A 12826-nucleotide genomic window follows, 5' to 3' on the forward strand; every position below is an offset into this window, starting at 1 on the left:
AAATGTTGGTTTCTAACATTTGCCCAACCATCTGATATAATGGGTACCTCACAATCCCCCCACTCATCTGTAAATCTTGTCAAAGATCTATGAATTTTTGCTTTTTCTTTGTCTAATAACAAAGTTCTAGCTTTCCCATAGTTGAGATCTTGTATCCTTATGGGACTTTATTGATGGCCTTAAACAAATTCTGCCAGTAGGGGGAGTGAAATTGAATGGTATACCACAAGCACAAGGTAACTGTAACACTTTTGCATTCATGTCATCCCTCCCACCAATATTAATGACACCTGCTATTGTTATACTATATTCAGAGGTTCTAGAAGAAGTTACACGAGAAGATGATGCTGTGTGGTCACCACCACGAAATCTAGAGATTGCATTGGATTAGAGTTTTTGTTTCTTACCATATTTTTTTTGTGCAGCCTCCTCTTTTTGGGTGCATTTTTGCCTTTGTTCCATTGATACTTTAGGGAAAATTGAGATCCCTATGGCACACTTACTTATTGTCATCACTCTCCATTACCCCACACAGATGCCTCCTCACATGGGTATATGAAATGATACAAGGTTTTCCACCATGACAAGCACGAGGGCATGAAAATTGGAAAGTTCCACGCTGCCCCCTGACCCCCTCCAAAGTTTCATCACAAATATCCACAAGGGTTTCAATGAACCTTTTCCGCCGTGTATTTCATTGCCCTCTTCATCCCTGTACCCTTCAAACCCTTCCTCATCATCATCCTTTGGGTCGCTACGAGTGTGATCACTAGCCTCTTTTTCCATTTCTTTCCTTCGATGCCTAACCCCACCAACACCAAAACCAAAAATGGAATAATAAGCCAAAAGAGCTCCTTTTTTCTCGAAGCCTAGATGGACAACTTGCAATAAAATGAGGAAGGAGAGGGAATGGGAAAGAGAGGAGAAGAGGAAAAAAAACACAAACAAAAAATACAAGAAAAGGAGGGAGTTGGAGTTTACACTTACCTCTTTAGCTCTTCAGAAGTTGAGGTAGATGCAGCCTTTGTTATCTCAGTGAAGCTCCTCTTTCTTCACTCATTCAAGCTCCTTTGTACTCTTCTCCATCCTCTTGCAAATGTGCCCTCAAAATTCTGCTATCTCCTTTGCTCTTTTTCCTCCCTTCTCCAAGCTCAAGCAAATAAGATGAAATAATGAGGAAAAGTAAGGGGAAAGAGGCCTCTTAACTTCATCCTGCCCCCTCATCCTTAAATCCACCCTAGGTCCCACTCCAACCCATGAGTTAAAGATAAAATAAAAAAAAAATTCAAGTTTGTGGAATTGTGTGGGAAATGTTATGGAACCATGGAAGAACCATGTTCTGAACTGCCGTTCCATGCATGTTACCATGTATGGAAATGTTATGGTTCCACAGTGGTAGGGAGTGTGAAAATGGCAGATCCATGGTTCCAAATTTGTGGACTATGGATTGTTGATGCTTTGGCTGTGGACTTGTATGGACCACAGTTCTGTCCTTCAGACCATTGGGGGGTGGTTTCTACAACACTGTTCTTCATTCTTACACCATTGAGAACTTTTTACACCGCAGGAGCTTTGTGAGACATGAATGTTGTCCAATTGTGACCTCATGACTGGTATCACTCTGATGCCATATTGAAATTTTAGGGTGATAAATATATGAGAGATATATGGCTGGAGAGAAAAACAGGTTGATTTTATTATTATGCTTCAGCTTAGACATTTTTTTACACAATCATATTTCATTGCAATTTATAACATCACTAGGTAGATAAAATGGTTTGAGCTCGTAATCCCTAACCACACCATCTAACTGTTACGTGAGTCATGTCCCTAATATAAATGACATAATATAAACACCTACATATTTTTAGAGTGACTATAATATTTTCTGTTTTTAAATGTTGGATGTTCTTGGCCCATTTACTATTTTCAATGTTTTGCCAAATTGGCAGCATGCTATGATTGATTGCTTTAACTGAAGCATTATTTGAACTGCATTATGAACACTGTTGAAACTTGAGACCTTTTGGCTCATGGGATCTTTGAACTGAATTATAATTGCTTAACATAATCATGATTTAGACTCCATTATGATCATTGTTAAGACCTTTTGGTTCATGGGATCTTTGAACTGGATGTTGCAGGCCATCGAGGTTGTTGATGCGGATCAACAAGCACAGATGGTTTTGGAGCTAGAAGGGCATGTCATGCGCTGTGTTCGTGATCAAAATGGAAACCATGTCATCCAGAAGTGCATTGAATGTATTCCCCAGGATAAAATTCAGTTTATCATTTCATCTTTTTTTGGACAAGTCGTGGCCTTGTCCACCCATCCGTATGGATGTCGAGTCATACAGGTGAACACATTTTTTATATTACTAATCAGATTCTGTTACTTATATTTTGGTGCTTTGTGTATACTAAATCCATAGATGTTTTCTAAAATATTTTTTCTAACAGAGGGTGCTGGAACATTGCACTGACGCAAAGACAGAGAGCATTATGATGGAAGAGATCTTGCAATCGGTCTGTACTCTTGCACAAGACCAGTATGGGAATTATGTTGTGCAGGTTTGTAACTCCTAGATATTTAAAACCATGATAGAATGAAGAATTTACATTTCAAGATTGATCTGGCAGTCTGGAATTTGTATATTGGTTTATATTTGTTAGATTGTCTGTAGAAAATCTTGTATAACAGCCAGAAGGAAGTCCTTAATAAAAACTTTTGGAAATGCACAGCTACTAATAAATATCTGGCCGTCTCTGGAATTTGTATATTGGTTTATATTTGTGAGGTTGTCAGGAAAATCTTGTATAACAGTCGGAAGGAAATCTTTAAATGAAAACTTTTGGAAATGCACAGCTGGTACATTAAGCAATAGTAAATAGTAAATACCAACTCATATAAACCAGTCTAGATAAATTTCAGTTCCACGAGAAGGTTAGCTGCAAAGTAATTATTATTCAAAAATATTGGTGGAGAAGGACAACCAATATCAGTGCGGAAGTAGAACCTTATGATTGTGCCGAGAGGCGCTCTACAGCCATTATGGGGTAGATATGTAGGAGTTAAATGTTAGATGTTAGGGGTTAGATGTAAACATTTTCTAAATTCAATTTTTTTGATATGGTAAGTTTGTTTTTATTAATAAAATTATGAACAATTGTTTAGATAAAATAAAATCATAATGTACATATCACATATAGTAGTTATAAATTAAAATAATGATTTCGTGACCATATTTAAATTTAATTAATAATCTCATAAAAGTTCAATACTTTTCATATATAACAAGATTCTTAACCATGAACATTCACCGACATTTTACCACAGACATTATTAACTTTTAAATAAGTTTTTCTACAATACCATGGGCCAATACCATTGCTTATCAATGCCACATGCCCAAAAACCATAACTCATTTCAAATCAAAATATTTTTATTTTATACATATTTTATTTTAATTTATTTTTATAACATTTTAAACCAAAAATTAATACTCACAATAAATTTACAATATAAAATAATTATTAACCACGGATATTCACCCTCATTTTACCATGGATATTATTAACTTGTAAATAGGCTTTGTTACAATATTATGGTTTAATACCATGGCTTATCAATACCACTTGCCCAAATATTATTAACCATATTTAAATTTAATTAATAAGCACATAAAAATTTAATACTTACAATATAAAAAGATTCTTATACATGAACTTTCACCCCATTCCTAATAACTACTAATAAATATCTCTTTCCTATACATTAGTAGGATTCATTCAAGGTGACCGTAGATTACCTGGTTCTGATTTTTTTGGACATTCCTGATTGTACTTAACGTTATTTTCTAAACCATACTAAAGGCACTCATATGTGACATATATTTCTGTTTGATGAAACTGAATACTAAAGTTTTTTTAAATAAAAACTAAAATAGCGGCATTGAGTTTGAGTTTGGGTAGACATAATTGTTATGGGCTAACTTAGATGACTATTTTTCCAAGGAAAACCTCACATAACCCTCAGGCACTTCTTAGAAATTTGTGGCTAACTTAGATGACTCTTTTTCCAAGGAAAACCTCACAAGGAAACCCTCATGCACTTAGCATTTTGTGGATAGTACCCAGTGTAAAGCCATCTTGCATTGATTATGATGTCTGACCTGGTAGGGACAACCTCAATCCAATTATGTGTGATTGCAACTCATCATAGCCAAGAACAGGAGCAATGATTATGTTGCTTCCATTTTGTATTTTCACTGAAGTACTTGGCAGTCCCATTGACCTATTTGTGGTCATTTATTTAGCATTAATAAAATTATCTTATGTTTTGTATGAATTAATTTAATAATTGTGACACCATAATCTAGTTAATGTGTATGCCCCAAGTGTGTGTTTGGATCAGGTTATCAAAGCATCACTTCACATGTAGTTCCTAGAGCTTATACATAATTTATAGTAAAGACTTACTCTCAGATGAATAAGAAATTGAGGGCAAATTATAGATTTACGTTGAATAGTTGAAGGAAGAAATTGATAATCTCAATAGCAAAGTTAAGGGTATGGATGGACGATTGATTAATGTTGCTCATTTCTTGTAGGCGTTAACATCCTCTAGGCTCTATCACAAGATCGAACAATATTATCCACTAGAAGCACTCTAGGAGCCATCCCAACATGAAATCCAATATTGCTAGGGGAGGTTGCATCAATTCCACTAGGTGTGCTTTTGGTTCATAAGTACACAATTCTAATGGAAGCAACCATTCATCCAACTAATTATGCCTCTCCAATGAATTCTTAATGTGAAAGCTTCATAGTCATGACTTTAGGAACTAATTCATATGCCAAGAAGAGGAAGGAGAAGTAATGTGGATTAGGGGTTGCCTAGGGACAATGTAAACTGAGGTAGTATGTGAGACCAAGGACTAGTGATCTATGTTGACTGGGAGGGAAACATTGTTGCAAAAGAGGGTGCTCTAGAAGGATTTTGGTGGATGGATTGTAGAGGGATTCGAGAAGCTCATGCCTCCTTTTGTTAAGGAAATTGTGTTTCTTGCAACAAAGGAAACACTTGTAATTTCTTCGGATGTGGGGAATGGAGGGGTGTTGTGATAAAGTTCGAAGCAAAGTTGTTCATAAAGGAGTCCACATTTGTCATCATAACAATTGTTCATGGGGCAGAGGAGGGATGTGGGGGTGTTAGTTTGATGCCAGATGGTATGGGGGTAAAAATCAAGGGCAACCTCATAGATGGGTTTGATGAGAAGTTCATTTTTGGCTACACTGGTCTTGAGGGATGAGAATTTGTAAGAGTGACAAAATTAGTTGGAAAAGGTAGAAAGTATAAGATTCGGTGTACTCATCGAATTGGATAGCGATCCACAATGTGACAAAATGGAGGAGGTGGGAGTAGGGTGTGACCCTTAAGGTGTAACATCACACATATAGTGAAACCTAAACCAACAAAGAGCGAATAGGAGACGACCTACCACACACTAGGTGGGAAAAGAGGAGACAACCTACCTCACTGGGTGAACAAGGGATATTCTACCTCACTTTAGGGAGAAAACATGAAAGGGGGAAAGAAGCAAAACATTGCTACCAAAAGCTAGCAAAGATGATAGAGGCAAGTAACCACAACACTAAAGAGAGTTATCAATGGCAAGAGGTGATGACACTAACAGGAGCTAGTGAAGCAAAGAAAGGAAGCGAATGAGTGGTTTTAAGTGATGAAGGGGAAGTGACAATGGCCACATGAAGTGTATATGGTGAGATAGGCAATGGAAAGCAAAGGAGAGGAGATGAAGGGTGAAGAGAAAAATGATAGGCGCCAAGGTAGAACATGTTACCATCATAGGTTGTAAGAGGGTACCCTAATAATTTAGGTGGAAGCTAAGGGAGAAGGAAAGGTTGAGAGGGGACCCCATCAAATGGGTAAGGAGTAGGGATGATCTTGTTAGGGAAAGATAATCAAGGTAGAGTTGCCTTGAAGGAGGAAGGGAAGGGGGCGAAAGTGCTTGCCTTCAATGGAGTACGGGAAATGGAAGGCTTTGAAAAGGCTTGGGCTAGGGAGGAAAAAAAATGGAAGGGTACAAAACAAAGGAAGAAGCCACATATGGGGTCATCCATGAGGAGAAAGATTGACAAGGAGAATTGGACACCATAGGGGTAGGATAAGCAAAAGGAGCATGTTGAACAAAGGGCGAAGTGATATGTGTATTTTAAATTTTTCATTCTCATGGTTTCTTGGTGCATGTACACACATACATATTTGTCATAACTTGGCCATATTATATCTTATTTTCTTAAAATTTGCCCTTTCGATTATGAAAATCTGGTTAAAAAATTTCAACATGGCCATATTGCACTGGAACGGGCTTGGAATGATGGGAATCCCAGCTGAACTGATTTTTGACTGGTGAATTAACTATGAAAAGGGATTGGAACAATCTTAATTGGTTTGCATTTATATGTTATTATAGAGATCTATGCCTTGAAGGAGGAAGGGAAGGGGGCGAAAGTGCTTGCCTTCAGTGTAGTAGGGGAAATGGAAGGCTTTGAGAAAGGCTTGGGCTAGGTAGGGAAAAAAATGGAAGGGTACAAAACAAAGGAAGAAGCCACATACGGGGTCATCCATGAGGAGAAAGATTGACCAGGAGAATTGGACACCATAGGGGTAGGATAAGAAAAAGGAGCATGTTGAACAAAGGGCGAATTAATATGTGTATTTTAAATTTTTCTTTCTCATGGTTTCTTGGTGCATGCACACACGTACATGTTTGTCATAACTTGGCCATATTATATCTTATTTTCTTAAAATTTGCCCTTTCGATTATGAAAATCTGGTTTAAAAATCTTTCAACATGGCCATATTGCACTGGAACGGGCTTGGAATGATGGGAATCCCAGCTGAGCTGAATTTTGACTGGTGAATTAACTATGAAAAGGGATTGGAACAATCTTAATTGGTTTGCATTTATATGTTATTATAGAGATCCATGCCAACTTGCCAAGTGTCCAATACATATTTTGAGAGAGTTTGGTGTTGTATATATTTTCTTCTCAATCTACCATCCAGAAAAGTAACTTGTAGCTCAGAAAAATTATAAAATTTGCAAAATGGAAAAAATGTATACAAGTGAGAGGGGCCTTCAAAAAGATTTATTTTCCCAACCCTCCAGATTTAATGAGACATAAAGTCATTAACAACTATGCTGACTAACTGCTTGTCTTTTCTATAATTCTGTTCACTGCTATGGTTGGTAGCATGCCAAAGGTGCTTGTGCTACTGCTTGGTTTCCATGTCAATTTCATCACATTTTAGTTCCAAACAACTGTCCATGAATCGTATACTTGATTTCTTCTTATTTTAATATGTAAAATGGCCCTTTGTTAAGAAAGTGGGCTTCTCATCCTGCCTAGATACACTGCTTAGGACAAACTGCCGTATCTCATATAACACTGTGATAGCCATAGTATACCTGATTTCTGGTTCATGTATTTTTATCTTTATTTTTTTGTAACGTTTATGAATATGTTTTTCTGTTATACATTAAGACTTCTCCAATTGCATGGACACACAAAATTCTATAACGTTGTTTGGTATGGTTTTGTTTGTAATACAGACTCTCCTAGGTAGGAGTCTTTGCTTCTGTTGCAGAGATAATTTGTGTGTAATGCATGGGGCAATTTGAAGGGCCTCTGGAGTTATAACCTGTTCTTCAACAAATTGTTTCCATTTTACAAGTGGCAGTGCCTTTGGTGGTATAATCTGTTTGTCAACAAATGTTTCCATTTTATGTCAAGTGGTTTGCAGAAGGCCTATGTGAAATACTAGAAATGATATCTGAATTGCTAGTAGGGATTTATGCCTCTGTAATCAACTGGTTATTGGTTTAGGGGCCTTTAGTAGCATTCATGGTTCTTCAATAAAACCTTACCCGCCTTCAAGTGGTCAGTGCCTTCTCTAATCCAGATAAGTTGAAATGACATTTGAATTGCTACAAGGGGATCTATTCTCCATTGGCTTGTTTGATCTTCTACACTTTACTCATTATTTATTGAAAGTTTTCATTCATGATTCTGTTTACAAATGTTTTATTTTTGGAAACGAGTTACAATTTCTGATTTATATGCATGTTAAACCCACCACAAATGTATTTAATAAATTCTTTGACATTTTGGGAGTTGTCACCGTTGAGCTTGTCATAAACAAGCCTTTATTGTCTTGCAGTAATTAAGTTGGACTTGTGCTTGACTCCTTATAAATAGGCTTACAAAGACAATTGCTTATTCCTTTCATCTAATCCAGGTTTCAGCAGATGTTCTGTATCTAAGAATCTCACCTCTTGAAGTATTTGTAATTTATTCTAATTCATTATATATGCTTCAGCCATTTTTACCATGCCATAAATTTATCAAAGGTATTCAACTTATTTAGTATTTAGCTGTATAATCCATGTTAATCTGATATTTATTGTCATTGTTTCAGCACGTACTTGAGCATGGCAAACCACATGAACGTTCTGCTGTAATTAAGAAACTAGCAGGACAAATAGTTCAAATGAGCCAACAAAAGTTTGCTTCAAATGTAGTAGAAAAATGTTTAGTGTTTGGAGGTCCCGTTGAGCGAGAATTTTTGATCAAAGAGATGCTTGGCTTAACAGATGAAAATGAGCCCCTGCAGGTATGTCTTCCTTTTAATCAAAGACATGTTTGACTTTTTATTGAGTCTGGCAGTGTAGATTTCTACATATTGTTTTCTGTATGTGCAATTGTCGTTATTTCCCTGTTCATGTTCTATTAATCATTGCTGTTATGTTCCTGTTGTGTGCAATTAGTTTAAAGCACTGTTCGTCTTTTTCGATGTTTTCTTCAAAATAAATATTGAGATGTCTTATTTTCAAGTTAATGATGTGTTCTTATGGTGAACACATTGTGTCTAATTTTTAATTTGAATGTTATGTATTGAGAGGGTAAAATATTAATGACAGCCTTATTTATGAGAAACATCTAGGAACTTCAGGGATACAGTTCGCTGTTTCAGATTCTGATACAGAGGGGATACAGCTTTAAAATGACATCAAAACATTTCAATGCCATATCCAAAACCCTGAAACGATGTTTCTGAAAACCTGATATGACAAACTGACCTTTTGACATGATTTGGAAACCTAGCCCATTCTTGTGAAACATTTCAGGGGCTGCAATGTGTGTTTCGGGCCAGAAGGTGGTTTTTGGAGATTAAAAAAATTCAAGTAAAGGACCCTATTTATCATTTTGAAACCCTAAGCTTTGGAGTAGGGAAAATTTGCTTATTTAGCTTTTCGTCAGCTCCTTACTATCACTATGGATGAGATTGAATTCATCCAAATAGTCTGTGACTGAAGGAAAGCTGTTTGGAGCAGTGTATAAAGATAGTGCAGGCTTGTTATTATTTTATCTGCATATGAGTTACTTATGTGTGATATTGTCTGCTGTTTTTAGTTCTGGCAATTAGATTTAAGTGTTTAAAACAAACAAAAGTATCAGGATCCCGAGGGAATAATTGTAGAAAATTATGCAAGTGCTGTAACCCACCCAGTTTCATGTTTTTGCATGGTTTAATGCCCAAAACCCATCAAAACTTATGACTGATATGTACATTAAATTTTTGCATTTGACTTGAAACAAAAGCTACTCTACTCTTTTAGCTTTTCAACAATTGATACAAGAATTTTTGCAAGCACATACACTCAGAAAACAGAGACAATATTTTGGTCTAATGACTCTGGAAAAACCCACGAGGGGAAATCAGTGTTCAAGGAGGATTTTATTGCTGCTTTAGAAATTTCTTACAACAATTAAAACACAAGAAATTTCAACTTATCTATTCCCTTGAAGAAGCATCTCAGAGGTTCTCTTTACGCTGAATTCTGTACTGATATTTTTCACCCACAGTCTGCTCTTCATCAGCACAATTTACAGCCTCGTTTCAGCTCCTTCTTCACTGGAAATAGACCTCTGAACAGTCAGCACTTCTGCTCTGAAAACAAGGTTCTTCTCAGCTGAACAAAAGGCTTCAACTTCAAGAGTTTCCTGCCTAAGTTTGTGCTGCTCCACGCTCAGGTAAAAATACTGGTAATCTGGCCTGCGTACCCAGGAATTTTGGCCTGGATTCCTGCAGTAAATACGGGCTGAACTCGAGCTATATATGTAGGAATTTACAGGGTAAGTTCCTCAGAAAGAACACCAAAAGGACACCGCTCACAACCAGATCACAGATCAATACACCAGTATTTTTGACGTGGTTAAAACCCTCAAAGAGGGAGACAGTCCACGGCCTGCGTCAACGTGGCTACTACAGGCAATTTATTAATCAAAGAATGAAAATTTACATAAGCTTCTCTCATGCACGGATTACCCGAACAATGACCCTCCATGCGCTTTAAATAGAACTCATGGACCAATCGGGTGTCAAGCCACGGATCAAGTGTCGGTAATACCGAGGAGAGAATGAACCGTCGGATCACTACATATCGTGACCGTCGGATTGTAAGTTACAAAATGTACAACGGTAAAGAAACACACTTTACCTAACTCTATACCTAACTCTAAACTAGACCAAGTTGTACTTAACTATTTCCTATGTGTCGGAATATCCTAACATCCCCCCTTAAGAACAACTTGGGATAGGATTGAAGGATTTACAAATATGACACAATAGGAGAAGGAAGGAGGCACTAGAGCCTATCCCCCCTTAGTGACAACTTCCTGAACTCCAAGCATATATCGAAGTTTAGTGAACTTCGCCTCTGTGAGAGCCTTTGTGAAGATGTCTGCAACCTGATCATCTGTTGAACAATATTGCACTTCAAGAACATGGTCATGAATGAGCTTTCTGATGAAGTGCATGTGTAGTTCAATGTGTTTGCTGCGCTGATGCTGGACTGGATCTTTGCATAGCTGAATGGCACTTTGATTATCACATCAAAGTGTGGTTGGATGCTGCTGCTCAAAGCCAAACTCTGATAGGATCTGACGAAGCCACAAGGCTTCCTTACTAGCTTCCACGGCACCATGATACTCTGCTTCTGCTGACGAAAGAGAAATGGCAGCCTGTTTCTTACAAGCCCATGTAATAGGTCCTGAACCAAGAGTGAAGACATAACCGGCAGTAGACTTCCGATCATCAGGGTCACCAGCCCAATCAGAATCAGTGAAACCAACTAATAGAGGAGCTGTTTTGGCACTGTAATGAATCCCAAACTGTACTGTACCTCGAACATAACGAAGTATTCTTTTAGCTGCTTTCCAATGACTTTCACGGGGGTTTTGCATAAAACGAGCAACAAGGCCAACAACAAAGGAAAGGTCAGGACGAGTATGGGTTAAATACAAGAGTTTTCCTACAAGTTGACGGTATAAGGTAGCATCAACTTCAGGAGAAGTACAAGAGACTGAAAGTTTGACTCCAGACTGAAAGGGAGAAGGGGCTGGCTTACAGTCTTCCATGTGAAAATGACGAAGAATATCACAAGCATACTTGGACTGGGAAAGGAAAATACCCTCCTTGGATTGCAAGACTTGAAGACCGAGAAAATAGTGTAAGTGTCCTAAGTCTGTCAAATTTCTTTTTAAGGCTGGACTTCACATGGTTTATAAGGTTGGGATCACTACCAGTAAGAATAAGATCATCAACATAAAGAACAAGGATGATAAGAGAGTTGCCCACTTTCTTGGTGTAGACAGTATTGTCAGAATAACACCTAGAAAAGCCAGATTCTAAAAGAAAGCTATCCATTTTGGCATACCAAGCCCGAGGAGCTTGCTTGAGACCATAAAGGGATTTCTTAAGTCGACAAACAAGGCTGGAGTCTGTTTGTATGAAGCCAATGGGTTGTTCCATATAGATTTCTTCCTGCAAGTCCCCATGCAAGAAGGCAGATTTAACATCCATCTGATGGACTTCCCATTTTAAAGAGGCAGCAAGGGAAAGAACAAGGCGGATAGAGTTCATTTTGGCAACAGGGGAGAAGGTTTCAGTGTAGTCAATGCCTTCAACCTGTGAAAAGCCCTTAGCAACAAGACGAGCTTTATGTTTATCAACTTTCCCATCTGGTCCATACTTGGTTCTGTAAACCCATTTACATCTAACAAGTTTGCGTCCCTTTGGTAGAGGAACAAGATCCCATGCATCATTTGCCAACAATGAATGATATTCTTCATTCATAGCTGCTTCCCAATGTGGATGGCCTGAAGCTTCTGCAAAAGTGTCAGGATCATGATTTACTGGAGCTTGAGCCAGTAAAGAAGAGGCTCTTTCAAACTGAGAACGTGTACGTCGCTGATCTGTAGGATCACCGGCAAGATCACCTGCTGCATCCCGAGTAGCACGGACCCATCTTGGAAGTTGAGGATCCTGAGAAGGTGGGGGAGGATTATCATCCTCACTTTCATCATCTGAAGAAGAAATGTTTTCAAAAGTAGAAGAGACAGGAAGAGGTGGCACATCCGCCGGACTAGGCTCGCAGGCCGATTTATTTTCATCAAATTTTACATCTCTTCTAATGATAACATTTTTGGACTTAAATGGAATAAGTCTATAACCTTTTACATCTTCAGAATATCCAACAAAAGTACATTTCTCACTCTTAGGTTCTAAAGCTTTATGCTTTTCATCTGGAATATGGGCCCATGCTTCACTTCCAAAAACACGAAAGTGACTTACATCTGGTTTAATGGAACTCCAAGCTTCTTCTGGAGTGATATTCTTTAGAACCTTAGTAGGAGTGCGATTGATTATATAATTTGCACAATTAATTGCTTCGGCCC

The 12826-nt window shown here is 37.8% G+C and overlaps 1 protein-coding gene across 1 annotated transcript in view; it reads left to right on the top strand.

The window, feature by feature from the left end:
- The window catches only part of LOC149154177 (pumilio homolog 1-like), a 60946-nt gene that overhangs the window by 20585 nt on the left and 27535 nt on the right, over nt 1–12826 (top strand). The window contains exons 5-7 of the mRNA XM_089445842.1: nt 2145–2357; nt 2461–2571; nt 8505–8699. Of these exons, the coding sequence (XP_089301968.1) occupies nt 2145–2357; nt 2461–2571; nt 8505–8699 (519 nt within the window). The remainder of the gene's footprint in view (nt 1–2144; nt 2358–2460; nt 2572–8504; nt 8700–12826) is intronic.

The sequence above is a fragment of the Pinus tabuliformis genome, chromosome 9 (assembly GCF_031772625.1).
Source record: "Pinus tabuliformis cultivar Carrire ecotype Pingquan chromosome 9, CPIR1, whole genome shotgun sequence".
Classification (NCBI taxonomy): Eukaryota; Viridiplantae; Streptophyta; class Pinopsida; order Pinales; family Pinaceae; genus Pinus; species Pinus tabuliformis.